At 42.2% G+C, this 23690-nt stretch overlaps 2 protein-coding genes across 3 annotated transcripts in view; both read left to right on the top strand.

The window, feature by feature from the left end:
- Positions 1-8335: 8335 nt before the first annotated feature.
- Positions 8336-14576, top strand: COX7B (cytochrome c oxidase subunit 7B). The gene is made up of 3 exons (XM_083722663.1): positions 8336-8497; positions 12711-12835; positions 14362-14576. The coding sequence occupies exons 1-3, from the start codon at positions 8458-8460 to the stop codon at positions 14437-14439; spliced, it is 243 nt and encodes an 80-aa protein (XP_083578789.1). The 5' UTR covers positions 8336-8457; the 3' UTR covers positions 14440-14576.
- A 4699-nt stretch (positions 14577-19275) lies between these two features.
- Positions 19276-23690, top strand: part of ATP7A (ATPase copper transporting alpha) — a 46167-nt gene continuing 41752 nt past the window's right edge. The window contains exon 1 of one of the 2 annotated variants that reach the window (XM_083722028.1): positions 19276-19465. The gene's annotated coding sequence lies outside the window, so the exon portion shown is untranslated. Of the gene's footprint in view, positions 19568-23690 lie in introns of both variants that reach the window. The other variant, XM_083722027.1, reaches the window with a different exon arrangement.

Raw genomic sequence — 23690 nt, 5'->3', positions numbered from 1 at the left:
GTTTATGATGGAGACTTAGAGCTGACTCTTCCCCATCCTTTATTATTTATGAAGTGAATATTGCAGTTGTATAAGGGATTATTTTTTTGACCAGAATGATCTGGTTGTAAGATCTTGGAACGCAGAAATAAAATAACACTGGGCAACAATTTTTCACTTTTTGAATGTTGTCTAGATTTCTACAACTGATTTAGCATATTTTTGCACTGCTGAATCAGGAAATTGCATCTGTTTCTCTCCATCAGGTCAGGTTTTCTGTAAACTGAATGGTGGGCATTGATAAAGGTAAAGGTAAAGGTAAAGGTACCCCTGCCCGTACGGGCCAGTCTTGACAGACTCTGGGGTTGTGCGCCCATCTCACTCAAGAGGCCAGGGGCCAGCGCTGTCCGGAGACACTTCCGGGTCACGTGGCCAGCGTGACATCGCTGCTCTGGTGAGCCAGAGCCGCACACGGAAACGCCGTTTACCTTCCCGCTGGTAAGCGGTCCCTATTTATCTACTTGCACCCGGAGGTGCTTTCGAACTGCTAGGTTGGCAGGCGCTGGGACCGAGCAGCGGGAGCACACCCCGCCGCAGGGATTCGAACCGCCGACCTTTCGATCGGCAAGTCCTAGGTGCTTGAGGCTTTAACCCACAGCGCCACCTGCGTCCCAGTACACGTAAATTGCATGTTGCTTCACCATTTTTCAAACTTCAGGGCTTGAACTTCCGTTTCTTGGAACTCCTGGAATGCTCAGCAGCAGGGAGGTCTCTCTTCAGAGTCCAACAGTAGTCAGCCATCATGACTGCGTCCCAGCGACCCTGATACCTGGTCTCCATCTCTTTCATGTCCTGATGGAATCTCTCCCCCTGCTCGTCACTCATTGAACCCAGGTTCTCAGGAAACCGGTCCATATGTGAAAATAGGTAGTGCATCTTGACGCTCATGTTGCAGCCCAGGTTTCTGAAAGCAGTCAGCATGTTGTTGACAAGTTCTGCATAGTTTCTGGCCTTATTGTTGCCAAGAAAGTTCTTCACTACCAGAACAAATGCCTTCCACACTTCCAGTTCCACTTCGTTCATTGAGTTTCTGAACTCTGGATCTCTGATGAGCTGACGGATCTGAGGACCGTCAAAGATGCCAGCTTTCTACTTCTCCATGGTCAATACTGGAAAAGCCTGGACAAGTAAGTGAAGCAGTCACCATCCTTGTCAGAGCCTTGGTGAACTGCTTGATTAAGCTGAGCTTGATGTGCAGCGGTGGGAAGAGTATTCTGTCTCTGTCCACCAGAGGGTCCTTTTTTTGCAAGGTACCAATTCCTCCTGCACAGGCCAGTCCTTCTTCGTGTAATGCTGAGCACGGTCCCTACTATCCCACATGCACAGAAAACATGGGTACTTGGTGAAGCCAGACTGTTGTCCCAACAAAAAGTTCACCATCTTCAGGTCAACACACATAAACCACTTATGCTGATCATAACCAACTTTCTCCAGCACATACTTCACCGCTTCATAGTTCTCCTTCAGTGTACTCGAGTGAGCCAAGGGTATAGAGGCAAACTGGTTGCCGTTGTGTAGCAGAACACATTTCAGTGATCGCTTGCTGCTGTCAATGAACAGTCTCCAATCTTTGGGTTTGTACTGTGGCACTCCAAGCTTGAGCAGAAGCTGCGCAATATCTGCACAGTACACCAAGTCCTTCTCTTCCGAGAAAAAAACGGAGGTACTCTTGATGCCTGTTGCGGTAGAAGCTGATGTGAGCACTGTCAGAGAGGAGGTTTTTTTCCTTCAATCTGGATGCCAACAGTTTGGCAGAGTCCTTTGACAAGCTGAGGTCGTGAACTAGATCATTCAATTCCTTTTGGGAAAATGGATGTGGAACATCATCTTCAAGAACCACTTCTTCTTCATGTCCTTCAACACTAGAGGCATTTTCGTCACTAATGTCAGGAAGTTCTCCGAAGACAGGCACTGGAATTTCATCACAATGAGCTACAGGACGACGTGCTGATTGAAGATCAGGATTAACTTAGTTTTGATCCCCCAACTTTATGCTTTGCCGCACCAATTTATGGAAGATTTCGAGGTTTTATGACTTCAAACTGATCCCTTTTCGACATAATCACCCAGAACTATCGGATCTGAATACTTCTTGTCATTAAAATAATCATTTCCAATCAAAACAATTATTCGACATGGCATTTTACCCCCACCAACTTCTTCTAAAATGCTCCACACAAGCGTACATGTGAACAAAAATGTAAAAAAACGACATGTGGCCATAGCTCAAAAACTTGACCTGATTGAGCAAAACCAATGTGATTTTTGGATTCAGCACATCAGATTCGTCCTAAATCAACTGAAAAAATGCAGACAACAAATTTGTTGTTGACCAGTGTAAACCAACCATCAATTCTAGCACACGGGAGGCCCCCTAAATTACCGGTATATAATTTTGTATTTGAACAATCAGTGTTAGTAATTGTATTATAGTTTGGTATCATTATAATGAGGCTATTATTGGATTGAAATTGAAAATTAATAAAAAAAATATTATTGAATATGTTAGTCCCTTTTCTTGCTTTGCCAGTGCTTGCCACTTGCTAATCAGCATGCAAATCATATCCAATTGCTAATCATTCAATCCATCATATTTTACTGGATTTTGTGTGAATTACCATATATTCAATTTTCTATTTCCCCTTTTCTGCATACATTCTGTATTGTTTGTAATTCCATTTCATCTCATCTCCATTTATCATTTCTATTAAGCTTTGTATTAAGCCCAGAAATTTGTTTCTCTGCAACCCCACCCATTTTGGAGGCTGAAGGGGGGAGGGGCATCAAATTTCCCACAGATTGATGGGAGGGGGGGAATGCTGTGTATTTGTGCTTTTTATCAGATATGCAGAATGCTCTAATCCCAAACTCTCTAGCCCAGACACCCCCAAACTCGACCCTCCATCTGTTTTGGGACTACAATTCCCATCATCCCTGACCACTGGTCCTGTTAGCTAGGGATGATGGGGGTTGTAGTCCCAAAACAGCTGGAGGGCCAAGTTTGGGGATGCTTGCTCTAGCCCTACAACTGGCTCTGCCATGATAAATCCATTTGTTTCTAAGGTGCTTGGTGGCTCTCTTTTTCTACATTTGCTGCGGGGGGCTTAATAATATCACTACCTTTCTGCACTTATGTGAATTAAGCAGGGGCATGGATTTGCAAGCATTTGTAACTTCTGCCACATAATTTTCAGGTGGAACTCAAATTGGGAGAGAAAAGGGTAAATGTAGCCTGCTCTTTCTATGTGGGTGGCACATTTTGTGGTGCATGCAAGTTTAATGGTGGGCCATAACATTAAAGGCAGATGCGTGGGGGACCTGTCTGGCCTAAGTGGGGGGGAAAGTAAAGGTACCCCTGCCCGTACGGGCCAGTCGTGTCCGACTCTAGGGTTGTGCGCCCATCTCACTTAAGAGGCCGGGGGTCAGCGCTGTCCGGAGACACTTCCGGGTCACGTGGCCAGCATGACGAAGCTGCTCTGGCGAGCCAGCACCAGCGCAGCACACGGAAACGCTGTTTACCTTCCCGCTATAAAGCAGTACCTATTTATCTACTTGCACTTAAAGATGCTTTCGAACTGCTAGGTGGGCAGGAGCTGGGACCGAAAGACGGGAGCTCATCCCACCACGGGGATTCAAACCGCCAACCATGCGATCGGCAAGCCCTAGGCGCTGAGGTTTTACCCACAGCGCCACCCGCATCCCCTTAAGTAGGGAAAGGAACCATCAAATTTGTTCAGCAGTGTAACTGACCTCATAAAACCTCTCTGGCATGAGAGCACATGAATTCCAGAGCCATGGGCACATGGGGCACATGAATGCTTTACAGTCTGTTGTTTTTCTGCGGAATTCACATTTGGAAATATGCCCAGTCGCAAAAAGCACATACCTGCTTGTTTCCAAAGGAGTGCTAAAATAAATTAACAAGTCCTCAAAGAGGCAGGCCTGTTCCAGTCCCCACCTCAGATAGTCTCAAAGGGCGAGGAAGCCAGTGAAAATTTATCAGCAATTTCAGCAGACGTTGTGTCTAAAGAATGCAGCAGCTACCTTTGGACTGACCAAAATTCTGGCACCTTGGCTGAGTGTCCTGGAGCATGCACAGAAATCCTTGATCTCTAAGGGGGATGTAGCATTTCAAAGACCGCAGAGCAAATGTGCTCCTGAGCATATACAAAATCCTTTTCCTCTGGTGAGGTGTGAGGAACCTTTAGCCACCCCAGCTCTTGCTAGACTGCAACTCCTGTCAACTCCAGCAAGCAGGAGTTCAGCAACATCTAGAGGGCCAGAGGTTCCCCACACCTGAGCTAGAGACTGTGCAGGTATCTGTGGATTCTGGAGTCCCAGAATTCACCTTAGGTATATTTTTTCATGGATATTAGTGACTTCACCTGCCTGATGCTGCATAGGAGGTGACCTAGGATGAGATTGCTGGCAGGTACTGGCTGACTTGCTTGCACAGTAAACGGGAGACAAGTACTCAGTGTGTAATCTTATCACAGTGAAGAACAGTAGCAGCTTCCCCAAATCTCTTGCTAAACAGCAGAACTTTGTATTGCTGGGTCTGCCTGCTGGCAAATATAACATTGAATCACAACGGTACAAAATAACTCAGCAAGCTGACATTTATCAAGAGTTAAACAAAGGTTAGTGTACTAAATATTATTTCCAATTCTAGGTAGTTTGCTATTGGAGAAGTACCATATATGATTATAAAAATCTAAAGCAAAAATTATTTTAAAATATGATTTCATTTCTAGATCACATAAGATTTCTTCTACTATATATTTCTTTCTTTATCATATACACACAAAGCTTCTATTTTTAAACAGGAAATATTTTTGTAACCTAAGGTCTATTATACAAATCCATACAGATGTTCATTTTGTTACAGATCTGTTAAGTTGTATACAAATTATAAAGATTCCAAGTTTTTTTATGTTCCTCCATGAGTCTATTATTTACTAAATTGGTGAGTTTTGCCATTACTGCATATTCTGATAGTTTCTTTTTCCATGCATCTATTTCAAGACATATATCAGATTTTCATATGTTAGACAACACCACTCTGACTGCTGTGGTCATATAACTAAATAGTTCCACTGATGATTTCACAATACAGTAGCTGAAGGAGTCATTCCCAACGGCATAGTTTTGGGGTCCAATGCAAATTTTGGGGTTTTTTTTTACATTTTTTTCATTTCGGAATGAACTTTCCTCCAAAATGTTTTGGTCTTTTCACAGGTCCACCATAAATGGAAGAAGGTTCCTTAAGGTTTATGACATTTCCAGCAATGTCCATTCATTTCATTATTCATCTTATGTATATCTTTCAAAGTTATATAACATTGAAAGAACATTTATGTACAGTCATACCTCATGTTACGGCTGCTTCAGGTTACGTGTTTTCAGGTTGTGGACCGCGGGAAACCCAGAAGTACCGGAACGGGTTACTGTTTTGCAGTTTGTGCATCCACAGAAGCGCCAAATTGTGCCGGCACCTGCACATACGCAGCGCTTCAGGATGCGAACACTGTGGGTTGTGGACGTGCCTCCATCACGGGTTACGTCCGCAACCCGAGGTTCCAGTGTACAAATTTTGTTTTAGGGATTAACTAGCAGTTAATTTTATTCCTTTATTCATAATTGTTCTCATTGTTCCCCTGTAAACTGCTCTTAAATTTTTGCATCCATTTTGTCATATAAGGTTTTGCTTGTTGGGGCTCGGTGTCATATTTGAGTAATAGTTTATAAATTTTACCCAAAAGGTAGAACTCTGTTATGATGGATTCAAATTCTGTTTTTTTCACTGATTTAACAGTTTGCCATACAGTCTTTCTTGAATCTGGATATTAGTTGACAGTATGTAAGCAGTTTCATATTTTTTTCTCCTCTTTAATACTTCAACATGTCTTTGATCTGTTCTTAAAGATGAACCATATCTTGGTACACTATATAGTCGTACATTCTCCTCTCGGCTCTAATAATACTGTTCCAGTGGTGACATTAACAGTGCTGCTAAAGGCACTTTTGTGATTTTTGTAGTGCAACTCATGATTTTTGTGGTTCAGGCTGTGCCCCTGGCTATGAGGTGTGAATTGATGGTGAGTTTGGGGTAGCTCAATGCATAAAGCATAAGGATCCATGAGGATCCGTGCTTCGAAATCACGTATTTGGGCCATGGAGTTGCCACGAAGCCATGGATACATGATTTTTGTGGTGCAGGCTTTGCCCCTGGCTATGATGTGTGATTTGATGGTGAGTTTGGGTAGCCCAATGCAAAAAGCGTGAGGATACATGAGGTTCCTGCTTCAGAACCATGTTTTGGGGCCACGGTAATTTCAGGAAGCCGTGGATCTGTGATTTTTGTGGTGCAGACTGTGCCGATGAGCATGATATGTGATTTGATGGTGAATTTGGGGTGGCCCAATGCAAAAAGTGTGAGCATCCATGAGGATCCATGCTTCAGAACCACATTTTTGGGCCATGGAGTTGCCAGGAAGCCGTGGATCCATATTTTTGTGGTGCAGGCTGTGCCCCTGGCTATGATGTGTGTTTTGACTGTGAGTTTGGGGTGGCGCAATGCAAAAAGTGTGAGAATCCATGAGCATCCGTGCTTGAAAACCACGTTTTAGGGCCATGGTATGGCCATGAAGCTGTGAATCCAAGTTTTTTGTGGTGCAGGCTGGGTATGATGTGTGATGTGACGGTGGGTTCGGGGTGGCCCAATGCAAAAAGCGTAAGAATCCATGCTTCAAAACCACGTTTTTGGGCCACGGTGTCGCCAGAGGCTGTGAATCCGTGATTGTTGTTGTGCAGGCTGTGACCTCGGCCATGATATTTGATCTGATGGTGACTTTGGGCTTATCTAGTGCAAAAATAATGAGGATCCAAAAGGATCCGTGTTTTTTAACCATGTTTTTGCTCTATTGCGGCATCACGAAACAGTGGATGCACGATTTTTTTGGTTCTGCCTACAGACACATGGTGTAGAGTATCATGGTGTTTTTATTTTGTTTCAGTATAAAAATCATATGAATTCATGAGGATCCATGCCTTGGATCCATGTTTTTGTGGTGCTGCAGCGTGGCTAAGTGTTGGATCCACGTTTTTTATAGTCCAGTCTGTAGGCGTGCTTTCCAGATGTGATTTGACACTGGATTTGTTGGAGTTATTATTTTAAAAGTGGAGGATCCATGAGGATCCGTGTAGATCCGCCTTTAACCCAGACCCGGATCAGTTTAAAATCATCTGGATCCGCCTTTTACCCAGTCCCGCTTACGGGCTGCTACGCCCTGCTCTTGTGAGTCGCTCGCTGCCCCTTGCAGGAGGCAGCGGAAGCAGTAAGAGACACTGGCTGGTTATACGGTTTTTCCCAAATGGGGAAGTTTGCCAGATAACATTTTATGAAACGGTTATCTTAATGTGGACTTCGAACCCTGTTTGTCCCGCTTGCCCGTTTGACTTCCCTAAATCACTTTTCGAGTTTCATTCTTGGCGATGATGATAACATTCGCAATGCTTTAAAGAGAGCGAGAGCGCAGTACTGTTCCTTCGTTGCCATTTAATTATTGATTTATAATCATTCTATTTTTGCCGCAAATGATCCCAGTGCAAAGGAATTACGCGTGAATGGCAATAGCCGCCACCCATCCACGCATCGGTTTGTGTACAGGTTTTGTGCTACTATTGTTTTACATTGCCTGTCATGTCAGTATTTAATGGAAGACCCGAACGAACAAATATTTAAAAGAAAAAAGAAAAGCAGCCGCCGCCACTGAACCGTCAGGGAGACCTGGAGGGTAACCGCTTTCCTGGAGCAAGAACTAAGGAAAGCGGCGGCGAAGCAACAACTCCTCCAGCCCGCTGTGCTTTGTGCAATGGAATTTCTTTTTTATTAAAAATGAAACAAGATGCAAACGGAATAAAAAAAGGATGTGTCAGAAGTGGGATTCGAACCCACGCCTCTATACAGAGACCAGAACACCCAGCCCCGCTCGCGGGAAGGCAACTCTATGCGTCCGCCTTGAGTCTGGCGCCTTAGACCACTCGGCCATCCTGACACTGCAGGGAAGAGGCGCGCAAAGGGACTCTCAACCTCGCCGAGGCAATAGGTCTCGGCTTCCCTCGGTCCCGATCCTTTCCTGAATCCACAGACGCCGAGACCGGCCAGAGGCAGGCCAGCCACAAGCTACTCTTTCCCACCCACCACTCCCAAAAGAACTGGGGGTGGCGGGCTGGGTCCCTCGGCAATTATTCCAGCCATACTATATTTCCCAGCATGCTCTTCTCGGAAGGCGGGGGGGGGGGCACATGCGCAGGTCACGTCTTGCACGGCGACGGCCATTGTGCTCTTCACCTGTGCTTGCCAAGGACGCCGGGAGAGGAACTCTGAGGGGCTGAGTCCGATCCTGAGGCAGAGACATGTTTTTTCCTTTGGCAAGGGGAGCTCTGCGCTTCGCGGGTGAGTGTGCAGGGGAAGGTCGGCCCTCCGTCCTCCGCGCGGTTTTGGGTGGCGGCGGACAGAGGCACCCCTCCTCCGACTTCTCCATACTGGCCGGGGTCTCCCTTGCTAGGGCCGTGCTCGCCGCCGGGGTCTCGCCTTTAGGGCCCTCCTGCCTCGCCATCTGCTGTGATCTGTGCAGCCTGTCTGTGTGGACGGACCACAGTTGACAGCGCCAGTTGCTGAGCTGCGAGGGTCCTGCGGGAGGTGGCACCCAGGACTACCTGTATAGGCTGAAGCCCCAAACAGCTATGTTGGTGGAGATGTGGGTTTTTTTTGGGGGGGGTTGCTGTTGTTGTTTTTTTGGGGGGGGGAGACGGCGCTTTCATGTAGCCAGGATTTATGCTGGGTGCGGGGAGCCGTTATGTTGGGGTGGGGCAGAACCTCAGTTAGTTAAATGGCCATCCCGAGCATCGCACGTGGCGAATGAGATCCAGCTTTGCCGGCTCCCTCTTCTAGAGATGGATGTAAAAGGAGGGCGAGACGCAGACACTGCAGCAGTTTTAATGGAGACGGCGCTTTGCATTGCCAGCTGTAAAGGAGATGATGTATTCTCGTTTTTCCATTGACCCAGGGGAAAACGGCTTTCTCCGCAACTAGCCCAGGATTGAGTTCATTGACTGGCAGTAGCTCTCCAGGGATTCAAGGTCTTTCTCATCCTTACTTGCAGGCACTTGGGATTCCACCTGTCCTTCTTTATTATTCCAAAAGAAGGGTGGTTTAAAACACACAAAAGTACGGTACATAACACTTTCTAAGCACTGTATTCATTTTAAAAGATGAGATGGCTCCTACATCAAGATAATAACCTAATAGTACAAGGTGACTGGGAAAAGAAAAGGAGAGCAAGCGCTGAATTGGCTGCTTATTCACTGGCAAATCGATGGGGTTGCAATTGTCTGTGCCATGGTGCATTTTCTGCGAGTCCCAGGTTACCTGATTGGGGTCAGAGGCCATAGCGCATTTGCCTTTGTTTATGCAGTCCTAGGACAACCAGCAATTAGAGCTTAATAAATAATAATCTTTCAATTTCATTCTTGTATGGAGAAAGCACAGTAATCAGTGTGAGGATGCCCCATTGAAAATAAAGATTGTAACTTGATAGGATTGGGCTGTTGAGTACATATTTCTTTCTCTTGGAATTTTAGAGAATGACACATTCAAAGTAGAACTTCATACCCATGCAAACTTTTGAAAGTGATATTTGTTTCAAATGTTGGAGACCTTTGTTGGCTTCCTGTGAAAACATTTTGTATTTTGCAAATTCATCCAGCTACCCTAAACTACTTTAGTAAGTATGTAGGAATTCTGAATAGTGATGTCAGAACAGTAAAATAAATAGAGATTTCATTCTGGTCCCCCCCCCCAAAAAAAGTTTACTAATTTTCACAAAATTATAAACAAACAAACAAACATAAATCATAACCTTATTAAAGTTATACTTATTAACATTGTCAAGCGACTTCCTCGCTTCCCCTTGGTTGGATTAAAATGTATATCTTTTTAATGATTTTCCAAATCAGAGTTCTTATAAACTTAACTTAGTCATTTAACTTCCTTATATCTTTTCAATTTGAAATTAAACATATTAATTCAACACTTAACTTATATAAAATCCTAAGCCAATCTAATACCTGCAAGCTGTTTCAAATTAATTTAACTTAACATATTTAACTAACTAATCATTAAATTTAGTCCATTCTTCCTGATACTCCTCCTTCTTCTGGTTGCGGACTCTTCTGGTTAGGTCGGCTAGCTCCAAAAAATCCATCATCTTCATCTGCCATTCTTCCACAGTTGGTAATTCTTGTGTTTTCCACTTTTTAGCTAGTAAAGTTGGAGCAGCAGTTGTGGCATACCAAAATAATTTAACATCTTTCTTGGGCAATTCCCGACCAATTATTCCAAGAAGAAAGGTTTCTGGTTTCTTTATAAATGTATATTTCAACATTTCTTTCTTTCTTTTTTTAATTAATTTTTATTCATTTTAAAACATATTAATTATCATGCATACCACAAAATTTCACATTTTATACAATCTTTTTGGACTTCCATCAACACCTCTGATGATCCCCCATTTTTATCATTTCTTCTGCATTTCTTAAATTCTTATTGCCTTTAATTATCTTAACTAATGTCTCCCTTTTTATCCAATTATGCATTAATTCAAATTATTCACCTCACAAAACTTCTTGCAAACCCACAAATGTAATCTGGTCGTCACAATTACTTTTCAAATAGTCCATAAATTTACACCAATCTTCTGTGAATCTTTGGTCCCGCCGTTTCGAATTCTTCATGCTAGCTTGTCTAATTCTGCATAGTCCATCAATTTCATCCTCCAATCTTCTTTCGTGGGTAATTCTTCTTGCTTCTATTTTTGTGCCAATAATATTCTTGCTGCCGTCATTGCATATAAAAACAGCTTTCTGTTTTTATTATCTCCTACAATGCCCAGTAAAAATGCTTCTGGTTCCTTAATAAATGTATATTTCAACATTTTTTGAAATGTATATTTCAACATTTTCATCTTATTGTATATCAATTCCCAGAAGTTTTTCACCTTTTTACATTCCCACCACATATGATAAAATGTTCCTTCTTTTTCTTTACATTTCCAACATTTGTTGCTTACCTTATACATTTTAGCCAATTTAACAGGTGTAATATACCATCTATACATCATTTTCATCATTTTCTTTTAAAGCATTGCATGCAGTAAATTTTAAGCCTTCTTTCCATAATTTCCTCCAGTCGTTCAGCTGTATACTATACCCAATATCTTTAGCCCAATGAATCATAACCGACTTTACCTCCTCATCCTTCAAATGCCATTCAAGCAGCAATTTATACATTTTAGACAAAATTTTATATTTATTGCTTAATATCTCAACTTCAAACTTTGATTTATTTTCATCAAACACTTTTTCTTTAAAGTCCTGTTTAAACATTTCATTAACCTGACGATAGTGTAGCCAGTCATTTACATATTTAACTTCCTCATATGGTTTCATCTTCCATTTACTTCCTTCTTTTTGTATTAATCTCCCGCAAGTTATCCAATTTCCACACATATTGATCTTTTGCACACTCATTGCTTCTAATGGGGATAACCGATGCGGGGTTTTTCGTTCTAATAGATTTTTATATCTGTCCCATATTTCTATTAGAGATCTTTGAAATATGTGGTTTCCAAATCCTTTATGGATTTTTGCTTTATTATGCCATAAATATACATCCCAACCAAATCTACATTTTTTCCAATTCATTATAAATCTTTTCCCAGAAGTCTTTTACCTTGGGGCAGGTCCACTACATGTGATAAAAGTTCCTTCTTTTTCTTTACATTCCAACAGTTATGATAAATCTTAGCTGGTTTAAAAGGGGTCAAATACCATCTATACATCATTTTCATTATATTTTCCTTTAACACAGTACATGCGGTGAACTTAACCCCTTTCTTCCACAGTCTTTCCCAATCGTCAAGCATTATGTTATGTCCTAGATCTCTTGCCCAATCTATCATCGCAGATTTAACTTGTTCATCTTTTGTATGCCGCTCCAGCAATAACTTATACATTTTAGACAAATTTTTACCTTTAGTATCCAACAGCTCCGTCTCCAACTTAGATTTTTCAGAAGATTTCATTCAGAGCTTTTCATATTTTTCAGAGGTTTCATTCTAAATTCTAATAGCAGGTGTAAATCCAGTGTGTAGTACCCTAAGTGGGGAGCATTAAAAATACAAAAAAAACCCCTGAGTCAAGTGTTACCGCAACAAATCCAATGGGAATGAGAGGCTGTGAGTTCTGAAATGTGGGTTCACTGATGTCTTTCAATAGCTTGGCTATAGAAGAGGCTCTCTTTTCCTGCAGAGAGAGGGACAGAGATAATAAAGTGCAAAGTGTGTGGGTATGGAAATGCATCGGATGGTGGACTTAGTTTCCCATTGATCACAAAGTGGAGTGTGTCTGAACGAGTGGATCCCATTGCAAACAAGTCATGCAACTTCACAATCTGCCAAGTTGTTTTTGTTGCAGCCATATATATGCACTGTAATATTCAAATGGTTTGAAAGTACCTGTGGTGGAGGTTGTAGTTCTTTCCTATTTGATGCACAAGTCATCACATAGTAAAAGAGGTTCTTAACTAAAGGTTTCATCTTGTGTTTTAGCTCGTGGCATGCAGCGTACTGCGGCAAGACAAGTTCACCACAAACATGGGCCTGATTTTCATGACAAATATGGCAACTTGATTTTACTTGGTGGAGCTCTGTTTTGTGTCTCCATTTGGAGCTATGTAAGTATTTCAGCTTTGCATTTAGCTCTGTCAATTGGAAGAAACAATTCCTTCTGGAAAAGCCATAGGTCAGGCTATATATGGATGAAATTTAATTTTACAAAAAATTAACAAATGAAAGCATCATCACAGCTCTTTAAGAAATCCTGAGAAATTGTGTAAAATATTTTCCTATTCTGCCATTAAAAAGAAAATACAGTGGTACCTCGGATTACATACGCTTCAGGTTACAGACTCCGCTAACCCAGAAATAGTACCTTGGGTTAAGAACTTGGCTTCAGGATGAGAACAGAAATCATGCTCCGGCTGCGCAGAGGCAGCGGGAGGCCCCATTAGCTAAAGTGGTGCTTCAGGTTAAGAACAGTTTCAGGTTAAGAATGGACCTCCGGAATGAATTAAGTACTTAACCCGAGGTACCACTGTATGGTTACTCTCATTGCTTAGCATCCCGAGGTTGATGTACTGCAGTGGTGGTGTGACACTTAAAAGATTTTGCAGGACAGATTTGCCTTTAAAGTGCAACATTAAAAAATATGTTGCACTAAGGGGTTTTTAAATTAAAATTAAATTTTAAATTAAAATTTATAAGCCACTTTTCTGCCACAGGAGGGCCCTCAGAGCAGCATAATAGTTAAAAGTTCAGGACACAGATTCTGTAATATGAATAATTTCAGCAGCATAAGAGTAGAATCGACAATCAACTTTTTGGCCTCATCAAAACCAGATGAAATGAGGGGAAACAGCTAAGCAACATTTTAAAAATCATATCTAGGTTAGCCTTCACCAGTCAGAGGCAGGCTAATGAGGAAGAGGGCAGTTTAGTCTTCAGTAGAAGCTCCACAGTCTGGATGCTGCAGCTAAGAAGACTAAGAAGACATGTGTGTCAAATAGATTATAAAGTCTTAGATTGGGAGCTAGATTTAATTAATATATGGTGGTTTAGGTTATTCAGAACTAGGACATCAGTGGAATGAATAAATAGTAAGCAGCCAGAACGTGAGTTCTGCCTTGACATATTGAAGTTTGGTCTGTGGAAACTGATGTATAACTGGTCCTTAATTTACACAAAACAATTTTACAGTTAAGCTTCATGCCTTCTGTTTGTGCAGCTGGTTGAGTGGTGCTGAGGGCTACACCAAAGTACAGGAAGTTTATAGCTTCAGAGAGACATGTCTCGCTCTCTGAAGAAAACACCTGTCACTGCTTAACAATATATAACACTACATTGCTATGTACCATATGTATAGAATACCCTTTTAAAAAATTACATTGGATAAATCCAGATCAGAATGCTTCAAGAGAACTTAAGGGGCCATTGGTTATCTTTTCACTGTTTCACTGATGGTACGTGCACATTGTCTCATTACAAAGAGAAAAAATATAATGGGTGTTGCTGAGAAAGGTACATTCAGCTGGTTTGCCTTTGAGGATCTGGCTTAAAACTTCTAAGAGAAACTTGTAGTTGCAGCTGTTGGAAAGTAAGATTTCACTGTGCTTGACTGTTGATTCTTTACTGTTACTTGCAGGTTGTAACACAAACAGGGATAGAATGGAATTTGTCTCCTGTTGGCCGAATTACCCCAAAAGAATGGAGAGAGGAGTAAAGATGCTGGGTTAAATCCTCTGCTGAAAATTTGGGAGCAGCCATGGGTTCGCTGGAGCTTTTATTGGAATATACTAATACTATGCCTGTAGAGGGCACAGTTATCTGTGATTTAATAAATGCATTTAAACATTAAAATTATTGGCTTTGTTCCATTAATTTTGTCCTTTATAGCTAGGTAGAAAAGAGTACTTTGGTAGTACAGATTACTAAACTGAATTGTTAAAATGTATTGTGCCAGTAGAGTATTGTGCTTATTAAACTAAAAAAGAGCCAGTCCCAAAACAATTGGAGGCAGAATGTGACATACATGTTTGACATGATGTTCTTCATGGATTAGAATAACTTCGCTAACTCTTCCGTCATTGGTATCTGGACACAATAAAATACACATGAACATGCACACAACATGCATAGAGTTACAATTGGTAAATGATATTAACATATTGCTTTATCAATAGGATTAAAATTTTATTTAATTTCTAAACTTTGAGAACAACATGTACAGTAACCACACTTAAAGTGTTTAAGGTAACTGAGATGTCATATGCAAAATATACACATGAAAATATATCTGCCAAATTATGTGAAATGCTGCAAGGTGGGCTCTGTGGCACTCTGATAAGTATTTTATATTATGTCATTGAAATAGTTTAATTCAAAGGACTAGAATTATCTGTGTTTCGGTAACAGACTGAGCTGCAAACAATGAATGTCTGCTGATATTTGTTTAGTCGTTTAGTCGTGTCCGACTCTTCGTGACCCCATGGACCAGAGCACGCCAGGCACTCCTGTCTTCCACTTCTTCCCGCAGTTTGGTCAGACTCGTGTTTGTAGCTTCAAGAACACTGTCCAACCATCTCGTTCTCTGTCATCCCCTTCTCCTTGTGCCCTCCATCTTTCCCAACACCAGGGTCTTTTCCAAGGAGCCTTCTCTTCTCATGAGGTGGCCAAAGTATAGGAGCCTCAGCTTCACGATCTGTCCTTCCAGTGAGCACTCAGGGCTAATTTCCTTAAGAATGGATGCATTTGATATTGCAGTCCATGGGACTCTCAAGAGTCTCCTCCAGCACCATAATTCAAAAGCATCAATTCTTTGGCGATCAGCCTTCTTTACGGTCCATCTCATCACTACCGGGAAAACCATGGCTTTAACTATACGGACCTTTGTTGGCAAGGTGATGTTTCTGCTTTTTAAGATGCTGTCTAGGTTTGCGATCGCCTTTCTCCCAGCCTTTCGCATGATGAATTTTGCATATAAGTTAAATAAGAGGGAGACAATATACAGCCTTGCCGTACTCCTTTCCCAATTTTGAACCAGTCAGTTGTTCCATATCCAGTTCTAACTGTAGCTTCTTGTCCCACAGAGAGATTTCTCAGGAGACAGTTGAGGTGATCAGGCACTCCCATTTCTTTAAGAACTTGCCATAGTTTGCTGTGGTCGACAAAGTCAAAGGCTTTTGCATAGTCAATGAAGCAGAAGTAGATGTCTTTCTGGAACTCTAGCTTTTTCCACAATCCAGCGCATGTTTGCAATTTGGTCTCTGGTTCCTCTGCCCCTTCGAAATCCAGCTTGCACTTCTGGGAGTTCTTGGTCCACATACTGCTTAAGCCTGCCTTGTAGAATTTTAAGCATAACCTTACCAGCGTGTGAAATGAGTGCAATTGTGCAGTAGTTGGAGCATTCGTTGGCACTGCCAACGGGTTTGGGATGTAGACTGATCTTCTCCAATCCTCTGGCCACTGCTGAGTTTTCCAAATTTGCTGGCATATTGAGTGTAGCACCTTAACAGCATCATCGTTTAACATTTTAAATAGTTCAGCTGGAATATCATCACTTCCACTGGCCTTGTTATTAGCAGTGCTTCTAAGGCCCATTTGACTTCACTCTCCAGGATGTCTGGCTCAAGGTCAGCAACCACACTACCTGTGGTGTACGAGACATCCATATCTTTCTGGTATAATTCCTCTGTGTATTCTTGCCACCTCTTCTTCATGTCTTCTGCTTCTGTTAGGTCCTTTCCACTTTTGTCTTTTATTATGGTAATCTTTGTACGAAATGTTCCTTTCATATCTCCAATTTTCTTGAACAGATCTCTGGTTTTTCCCTTTCTATTGTTTTCCTCTATTTCTTTGCATTGCTCGTTTAGGAAGGCCTTCTTGTCTCTCCTTGCTATTTTTTGGAAATCTGTATTCAATTTCCTGTATCTTTCACTATCTCCCTTGCATTTTGCTTGCCTTCTCTCCCCCGCTATTTGTAAGCCCTCGTTGGATAGCCACTTTGCTTTCTTGCATTTCCTTTTCATTGGGATGGTTTTAGTTGCTGCCTCCTGTATAATGTTATGAGCCTCCATCCATAGTTCTTCAGGTACTCTGTCCACCAAATCTAAATCCTTAAACCTCTTCCTCACTTCCACTGTGTATTCGTAAGGGATTTGACTTAGATTGTATCTTACCGGCCCAGTGGTTTTTCCTACTTTCTTCAGTTTAAGCTTGAATTTTGCTATAAGAAGCTGATGATCTGAGCCACAGTCAGCTCCAGGTCTTGTTTTTGCTGACTGTATAGAGCTTCTCCATCTTTGGCTGCAGAGAATATAATCAGTCTGATTTCGATGCTGCCCATCTGGTGATGTCCATGTGTAGAGTCGTCTCTTGTGTTGTTAGAAAAGCGTATTTGCGATGACCAGCTTGTTCTCTCTGCTGATATTGTCAGCTCTTAATCAGGACTCAAGAACCACCTGTTTTGGGAAGCCCTTGTATAAATCCAGAGAGAATTGATCAGCCTATAAACTGTTATGATGTACGGTTTCTCTTTTAATATAGAAACTGTCCATATGATAGGTTGTTCTTTAGAAGTTTGGGGTAATTTTTAGAATGATGTAACAATGAATTTCTGTCCGTAGGCTTAGTATACCCTCAGTGGCGTAGCGTGGGGGGTGCAGGGGGGGCTGGCCGCACCAGGCGCAACATCTGGGGGTTAGGGTTAGGGGGCACAAATCCACGGGTTAGTGGGCGCAAATTACTTGCCTTTCCCCGGGTGCTGACAACCCACGCTACGCCACTGTATAACCTGTTACACAAAGACTTCCAAGAATGGAATTTTCTTTAGCTACATATGATATGCAAACTTGACATTATTGTTACTTGAGTTAATCCAACAACAAAAAAAAAACAAAGACACCTTGGAAAACATCTCGCATAATATCTGAAATACTTGTTAAAGGGGTTATGGTAGAATTTATGGTATTCTTAAGCTCAGCCATATGTAAACAGGCAGTGATGGAAACTACTGAGTTGCCCATAGCAACCCCCTTTACCTGGAAAAAAGTATTAATTTTTTTCTGGAATAATGTCTAATTTAAAAAATAGGTTTGTTATCTGATGGATTGGGAAATTAAAACTGAATGTTGGAACGGCTGCCTCCTGGTATAGATGTATAATTGACATCTAGTGTAGTTAAATATGTGATTGTCAGTCTTTCAGCCTTTTATTGATTGAATAAAGTATGCAATATATAGTGTAGCACACCAACTTTTCATGTTAACACTGTGAGAAACAAGAAAATTGACTATAAGTTTAGACTGCTTTAGACTATAACTTATAACTTTAAGACTGCGGCAATAGCATCTTTCCCCTCAGCAGCTGGGTCTTAAAATTTTAGTTTCATCTACAGAAAAGGGGATAACGTAACACTGGAACATGCTCCATAAGGCCACTGCCATAAGCAAAGGGATGCTTTCTTTTTTTCTTAAAGGGACATTTCTAAAGTGCAATTTGCAACAGTTATATCCACATCCTAAAACAAGTTAAAGCAGTTCTAAGAGGATTAGATACTAGCTTTATTGAAGTGCACTCAAGTTTGTATTACAAAAACTTGTATTGCATTGTATTGCATAACAAAGGGCTGTTCTTGGCAATGCCACCCAAACCATAATATGTTAAGAACAAACTCCCTCATGCCTGGGCCCGTGGCAAAGTGTCAGTTCCTCAGGCAGGCTTTTAAGCATCTGTCCAAAGGCACCCTGCTGGATCAGGCCAATAGGTCATCTAATCTAGTAATCTACCTGTGGGAGGCCAGAAAGCAGGACTTGAGCACAAGGGCAACACTCCTGTGGCTTCCAGGAACCAGAATTCAGAAGCATTACTGCCTTTGATATTAGTGGACAAAGAATACATCCCTCATGGCCAGTAGCTATCTATGGCCTTATCCTCCCATCAACTTGTCTAATCCTCTTTCAAAGCTATTCCAAGTTGGTGGCCTTCGCTGTCTCCTGTGGCGGTGAGTTCCACAGTTTAACTGCGCTACATGAAGAGGTACTTTCTTTTATTCCGTCCTGGATTTTCCATAATTCAGCTCTATTGGATTCCTATCATTTATTATATTATTATGAGAGAAGGGAAAAAAACTTTTCTGCATCAATTTTCCTTTTGTCTAAACTGAGTCCTCCCCCCTGCAAAGCTGCCTCTGCACACTTCCAGCCTTCCTTTTAGACCAGGAGTGAGAAACGAAGGTTGGATTACAGTGTGGTTGGACTACAGCTCCCACCGCACTTCAGCTATTCGCCCTTGCTGGCTGGGGCTGATGGGAGTTGGAGTCCAGCAGCGGGTTCCTTTAACGGGCTCTAAGTCTATACCTACAGCTCTGCCTTAGAGGTTATTGAGGCGGGGCATCATGTGGCCTAGCGTCATCTTCCTTGTCACATGATCATCCATTCTCTTCCACGTGATTCTTTTTGCTTTACAGGCGGGGCGGAAGGAGGGAAACGACGAGCGCGATGACAGCGCAAAGTGTGTAGCAACCGTCGTTGGGAGGGGCGGGGCCAAGCCTCAAGGGGGCGGGGGGAACTTAGGGAAACAGGAGGGGAAAGAGTCCGCCGCGCTGTTTGCGGTCGGCCGGCGCCTCTTGAGGGGCAGAAATCTGGTCAGGTAAGGAGCCTGTCCGGGCGGAGAGGAGCGCCCTCCTGCCACGTGAGAGGCCGGCAGACGGAAGAAAGAACGAACGAGACACCCCTCGCCTGGCGCCTGAGGTAAATCGCTCGTCAGTCTACCTAGCAGGGTTGTTGTGAGGGCAAAACGAGGAAGGGGGAAGAGCGTTGTGGACCCCTTCGAGCTCCTTGGAGGTGGAAAAGGTGGGCTGCGAATGAATAAATATTATAATAGATGAGACGCATCCACCCCCCTTTCCTCCAGCTTCCTTATTCTCTTGAGCGGAGACTGCTGGGTGTGTAACCGCAATCGACCCCTCCGTGGAAGGACTAGCGTGCTGGAGTCGGAGGGCGGCATGGGGAAGCACTCTGCACAGGCTCAAGAGCTCTCTTGGTCGGCTTCGCTTCCCTCTCCGTCATCTTCCCACAGCGCCTGTTGTGGAGAGTAGCTTTCTGGATTGCAAGCCTCTTGGAACAGGGATCTCTTCCTTTGTTTAAAGAATAAACAATCTTTTTAAAATTTCCTGTTAAGCAAACTTAATTAATGCACCATCCACTCACTTAGACATTTTTATTTATTTATTCTTAAAGGGAGAGCAAGCGAGAGCCAGAATATGTCCCTCAAGAGGCATCTTTTAGTTCATTAATTAATGCTGATGTACCTGCTGAGTGTGTCTGTCTTTAAAGTCAACCTTCCTGAAAAGCATTTGATTCTGCTTGTGGATGCGAGGCCCGCTCCAGATATGCCCCACCTGTGGAGGTTTTATTCTGTCGGGTATCTTGTGCCTGGGTTTTAGAGATGTCTGCCCACCTTGGCCAAAGGATGGGGCCAGATGCTCTCCCCTGATTTGGTGTGTTTGGAAATACATGTTTGTGATGTGCAAAAGTTTTTGCTTTTGTTTTAGTCCCTTGTTAGCGTTGAGGTGGTTTACCAAGGAGAGCTAGCATATATAGAAGAACACAGGGTAAAAGCCCCTTGATCAGTGGGATGCTGATGCTGCTTCATGCAATGAACAGATCAAGTTTACTCCCTCTGTTGAATCAGCCTTGTGAAATCTGTGATATTAGGGCTAGTTACTTGTCTTCTCAAGGTGTTTAGCTTGTTCCCAGAGGACAATTATATGGGACATTGTGGACTTGGGGTTTCTTGTTTTGTGCAAAACAGTGTGAACTTTTGATGAACATCTGAGGGATAATGGTGCCAAAACTATGTAAACAGAGATGATTGCATGGGATGGAGCATGGGCCAGGATCCCTTGGACTACAATTAGTTCCACAAGCCCCAGGAGTTGGGGCAATTTTGGACTTATGTTTCTCAAATAGCAATCTCTCATTCCACATGACAAGCTGTTTTTGTAACTGAGAGGTGTTTCCAAGGCAGTTTGTGATAAGGAATAGGCGGCTAAGTCTGCTGATTTGTGGGAGGATGGGGACAGAATATGATTGGAGTGGTCTGAAATTGCTCTTTGGTTCCTGTTTTCTGTGATAAATTAATGTGCAAACAAAATTCTAACTACTCTTTCAATCACTGCTTCCCACTAGTTTTTTTTCCCTTTCGCATTTATTTTCCATCCTTTTCTCTTTAAAACTATCCTCATCCATTTTTGTGCAAATATAATTATAGTCCTTCAACTGTTTCTTCTTTCAACATAATATTGGATGTGATAAATGCATTAAGTATAATGCAGTAGGAAAATGCTGTCGTTAAACTGAACCTGTAAGTGTGTACTAATTAAGGTAGGAAATATATATGTATGTATGACAGGTGGTCAGAAAAAGTTCAGGAAGGCTGATTAAAGCTGTTTCAGTTTCTTCTTACCTTTTTTGTTTAAAAGCTTTATGTAAACTCCCTTTCATGTAAGTGTCAAAGTAATGTACAACAATCAAATCAACCACTTTAATATTTCATAAATATACAAACACTAAACATGGAATCACTAAATGATTCTTCTCTTTTTGACATATGTGTGAGTGGCTTTGAAGGGAGGAAAGCTGGTAGAGTAGATTCTTCCTTTCATATGTAATTGCATAATATTTTGATCAAATCCTACACAGTAAACAGGTCACTAGACCTTATTAAGGTAATTATAGGGACACTTTATTTTGCTACAGTTGCATTTAAAAAACAAGCTGAACTACTTTTGTTCTTTATAATGGTACAGTTTAGTATATGCATGTTCTGTTGGTTTAGAAATGGTGGTAATGAATAATTATTAATGAGATCCTGATCTTATTCTGATAATATCTACAAGTGGCGAACTGATCTTTCTACTTAAACTCATTCTTGTAATTTAGAGTGATGAGCCAAGGGATACTTTCTTTTAGAGTAAAATAGTATAAAATACTCACACAACTTTTTTTTTTAATGGAAGTGATATCTGTAATAGACGACTCAAATGATGAATATAGTGGTTAATGAAGTTAAGATTGGTGCCTTACATGAACGTGCAGTGATTTCAGTGAATTGTTTTCCTGTGTAAAGTCCGTAACTGATTGAGCCATATAAGAACAAAAGAAGAGCCTGCTGGAACAGGGCAATGTTTCATCTGTTCCAACACACCTGTTCTCATAGTGGCCAAATAGATTCCAGTGAAAAACCTGCAAGCAGGACTCAGGCACAAGAGCCCTCTTTCTCTCCTGTGGTTTCCAGCAATTGCTATTAAAAAGCATTACCACCTCAGGCATAGCCATCATGACTAGTAGTCATTGATAGCCTTATTCCTAATGAATTTTCCTCATCTTTTTTTTAAAGTCATCCAAGTTGTTAGCCATAATTGCTTCCTATATACATCAGACATCCTCCTTCCCCTTTATGTATAATCGAAAGGGGCTTCCTGGCTGTCAATAAAGTTGTATGTGATGCAACATTTTCCACTACTACTAAACTTTTCTGAAATAGTTTCATAACATTGATAAAGTAATGAATGAATACAATAAACATCAGATTTGGCAACTGGAATGGACACAATACTAGGTAGATCTAAAATAAAAATTATACTAAACTTTATATAAGTAGCTATCCTTAGAAAGCGCACAGTATATCTATGCACCCAGCTTTTCAGACATGCTAAAGTTAGATTGTTAACCACTTCTGGTGCCATCAGGGTGTCCTTGGGCTTGCTGATCAAGCTCCTGCCAACCTAGCAGTTTGAAATCATACCAGTGTGTGTAGTTAAGTAGGTACTGCTGTGGTGGGAAGGTGCTGGTCATGGTGTTCTGTGTGCCAGAAGTGGGTTAGTCATGCTGGCCACATGAAGCTATCTGCGGACAAATGCCAGTTCCCTTGTTTGAAAGCAGAATTGAGTGCCACACCCTATAGTCAAATTCAGCTGGACTTAACCATCCAGGGTCCTTTACTTTTAAAAAAGGTAAAGGTAAAGGTACCCCTGCCCGTACGGGCCAGTCTTGACAGACTCTGGGGTTGTGCGCCCATCTCACTTAAGAGGCCAGGGGCCAGCGCTGTCCGGAGACACTTCCGGGTCACGTGGCCAGCGTGACATCGCTGCTCTGGCGAGCCAGAGCCGCACACGGAAACGCCGTTTACCTTCCCGCTGGTAAGCGGTCCCTATTTATCTACTTGCACCCGTAGGTGCTTTCGAACTGCTAGGTTGGCAGGCGCTGGGACCGAGCAGTGGGAGCGCACCCCGCCGCAGGGATTCGAACCGCCGACCTTTCGATCGGCAAGTCCTAGGCGCTGAGGCTTTAACCCACAGCGCCACCTGCGTCCCCCCTTTACTTTTACCTTTCCCCAAACAGTTCAGGTATCATCTCAGCTTAATAAGCCAAGATAAGCACCTCTAGGCTATCGATCCACCTGTCACTAGAGGCAGAAGTAATGTTTGTGTACAAGAGTGTCTTTATCAGTTTTGGCTGCTTCACCAGCTGCAACCCTATGTGTTCAGTGATAACCTTTTGTGTTATCTTTCAGCTGGTATCTTCCCATTTGGGCTACTCCAATGCATTATACATAGGGCTACTTTCAAAATGATTCAGAAACTTCAGTTACAATATGCTGGTGCTTCACCATCTTCACTTGAGCACAGCCCATCCCATTTCCAAGCCCAGTTGATGCAGAGGCTATGAATCAAGTGCCCCCTGAAAGTGAAGTGTGGAAGGTGGCTACAGAAGAGAACATACTGTGACACTCTTAACTGTGGAATGCCCTCTCCAGGGATGCTCACCTGGGACCTCCATGGTGTCATTTCAGTGTTAGGCGGATACCTTTTTTAATTTCCTAGGCTTTTCATTTGTTTCATATGCTTTTACTCTTTTGCTTGCTTTTTTAACACTTTTTTATTTTTATTGAACTTCAGTGTGTCACTTTTTT

This window comes from Podarcis gaigeae (assembly GCF_964106915.1).
Source record: "Podarcis gaigeae genome assembly, chromosome: Z".
NCBI classification, from domain to species: Eukaryota; Metazoa; Chordata; class Lepidosauria; order Squamata; family Lacertidae; genus Podarcis; species Podarcis gaigeae.
This window is presented reverse-complemented; position numbering and strand designations above follow the sequence as displayed.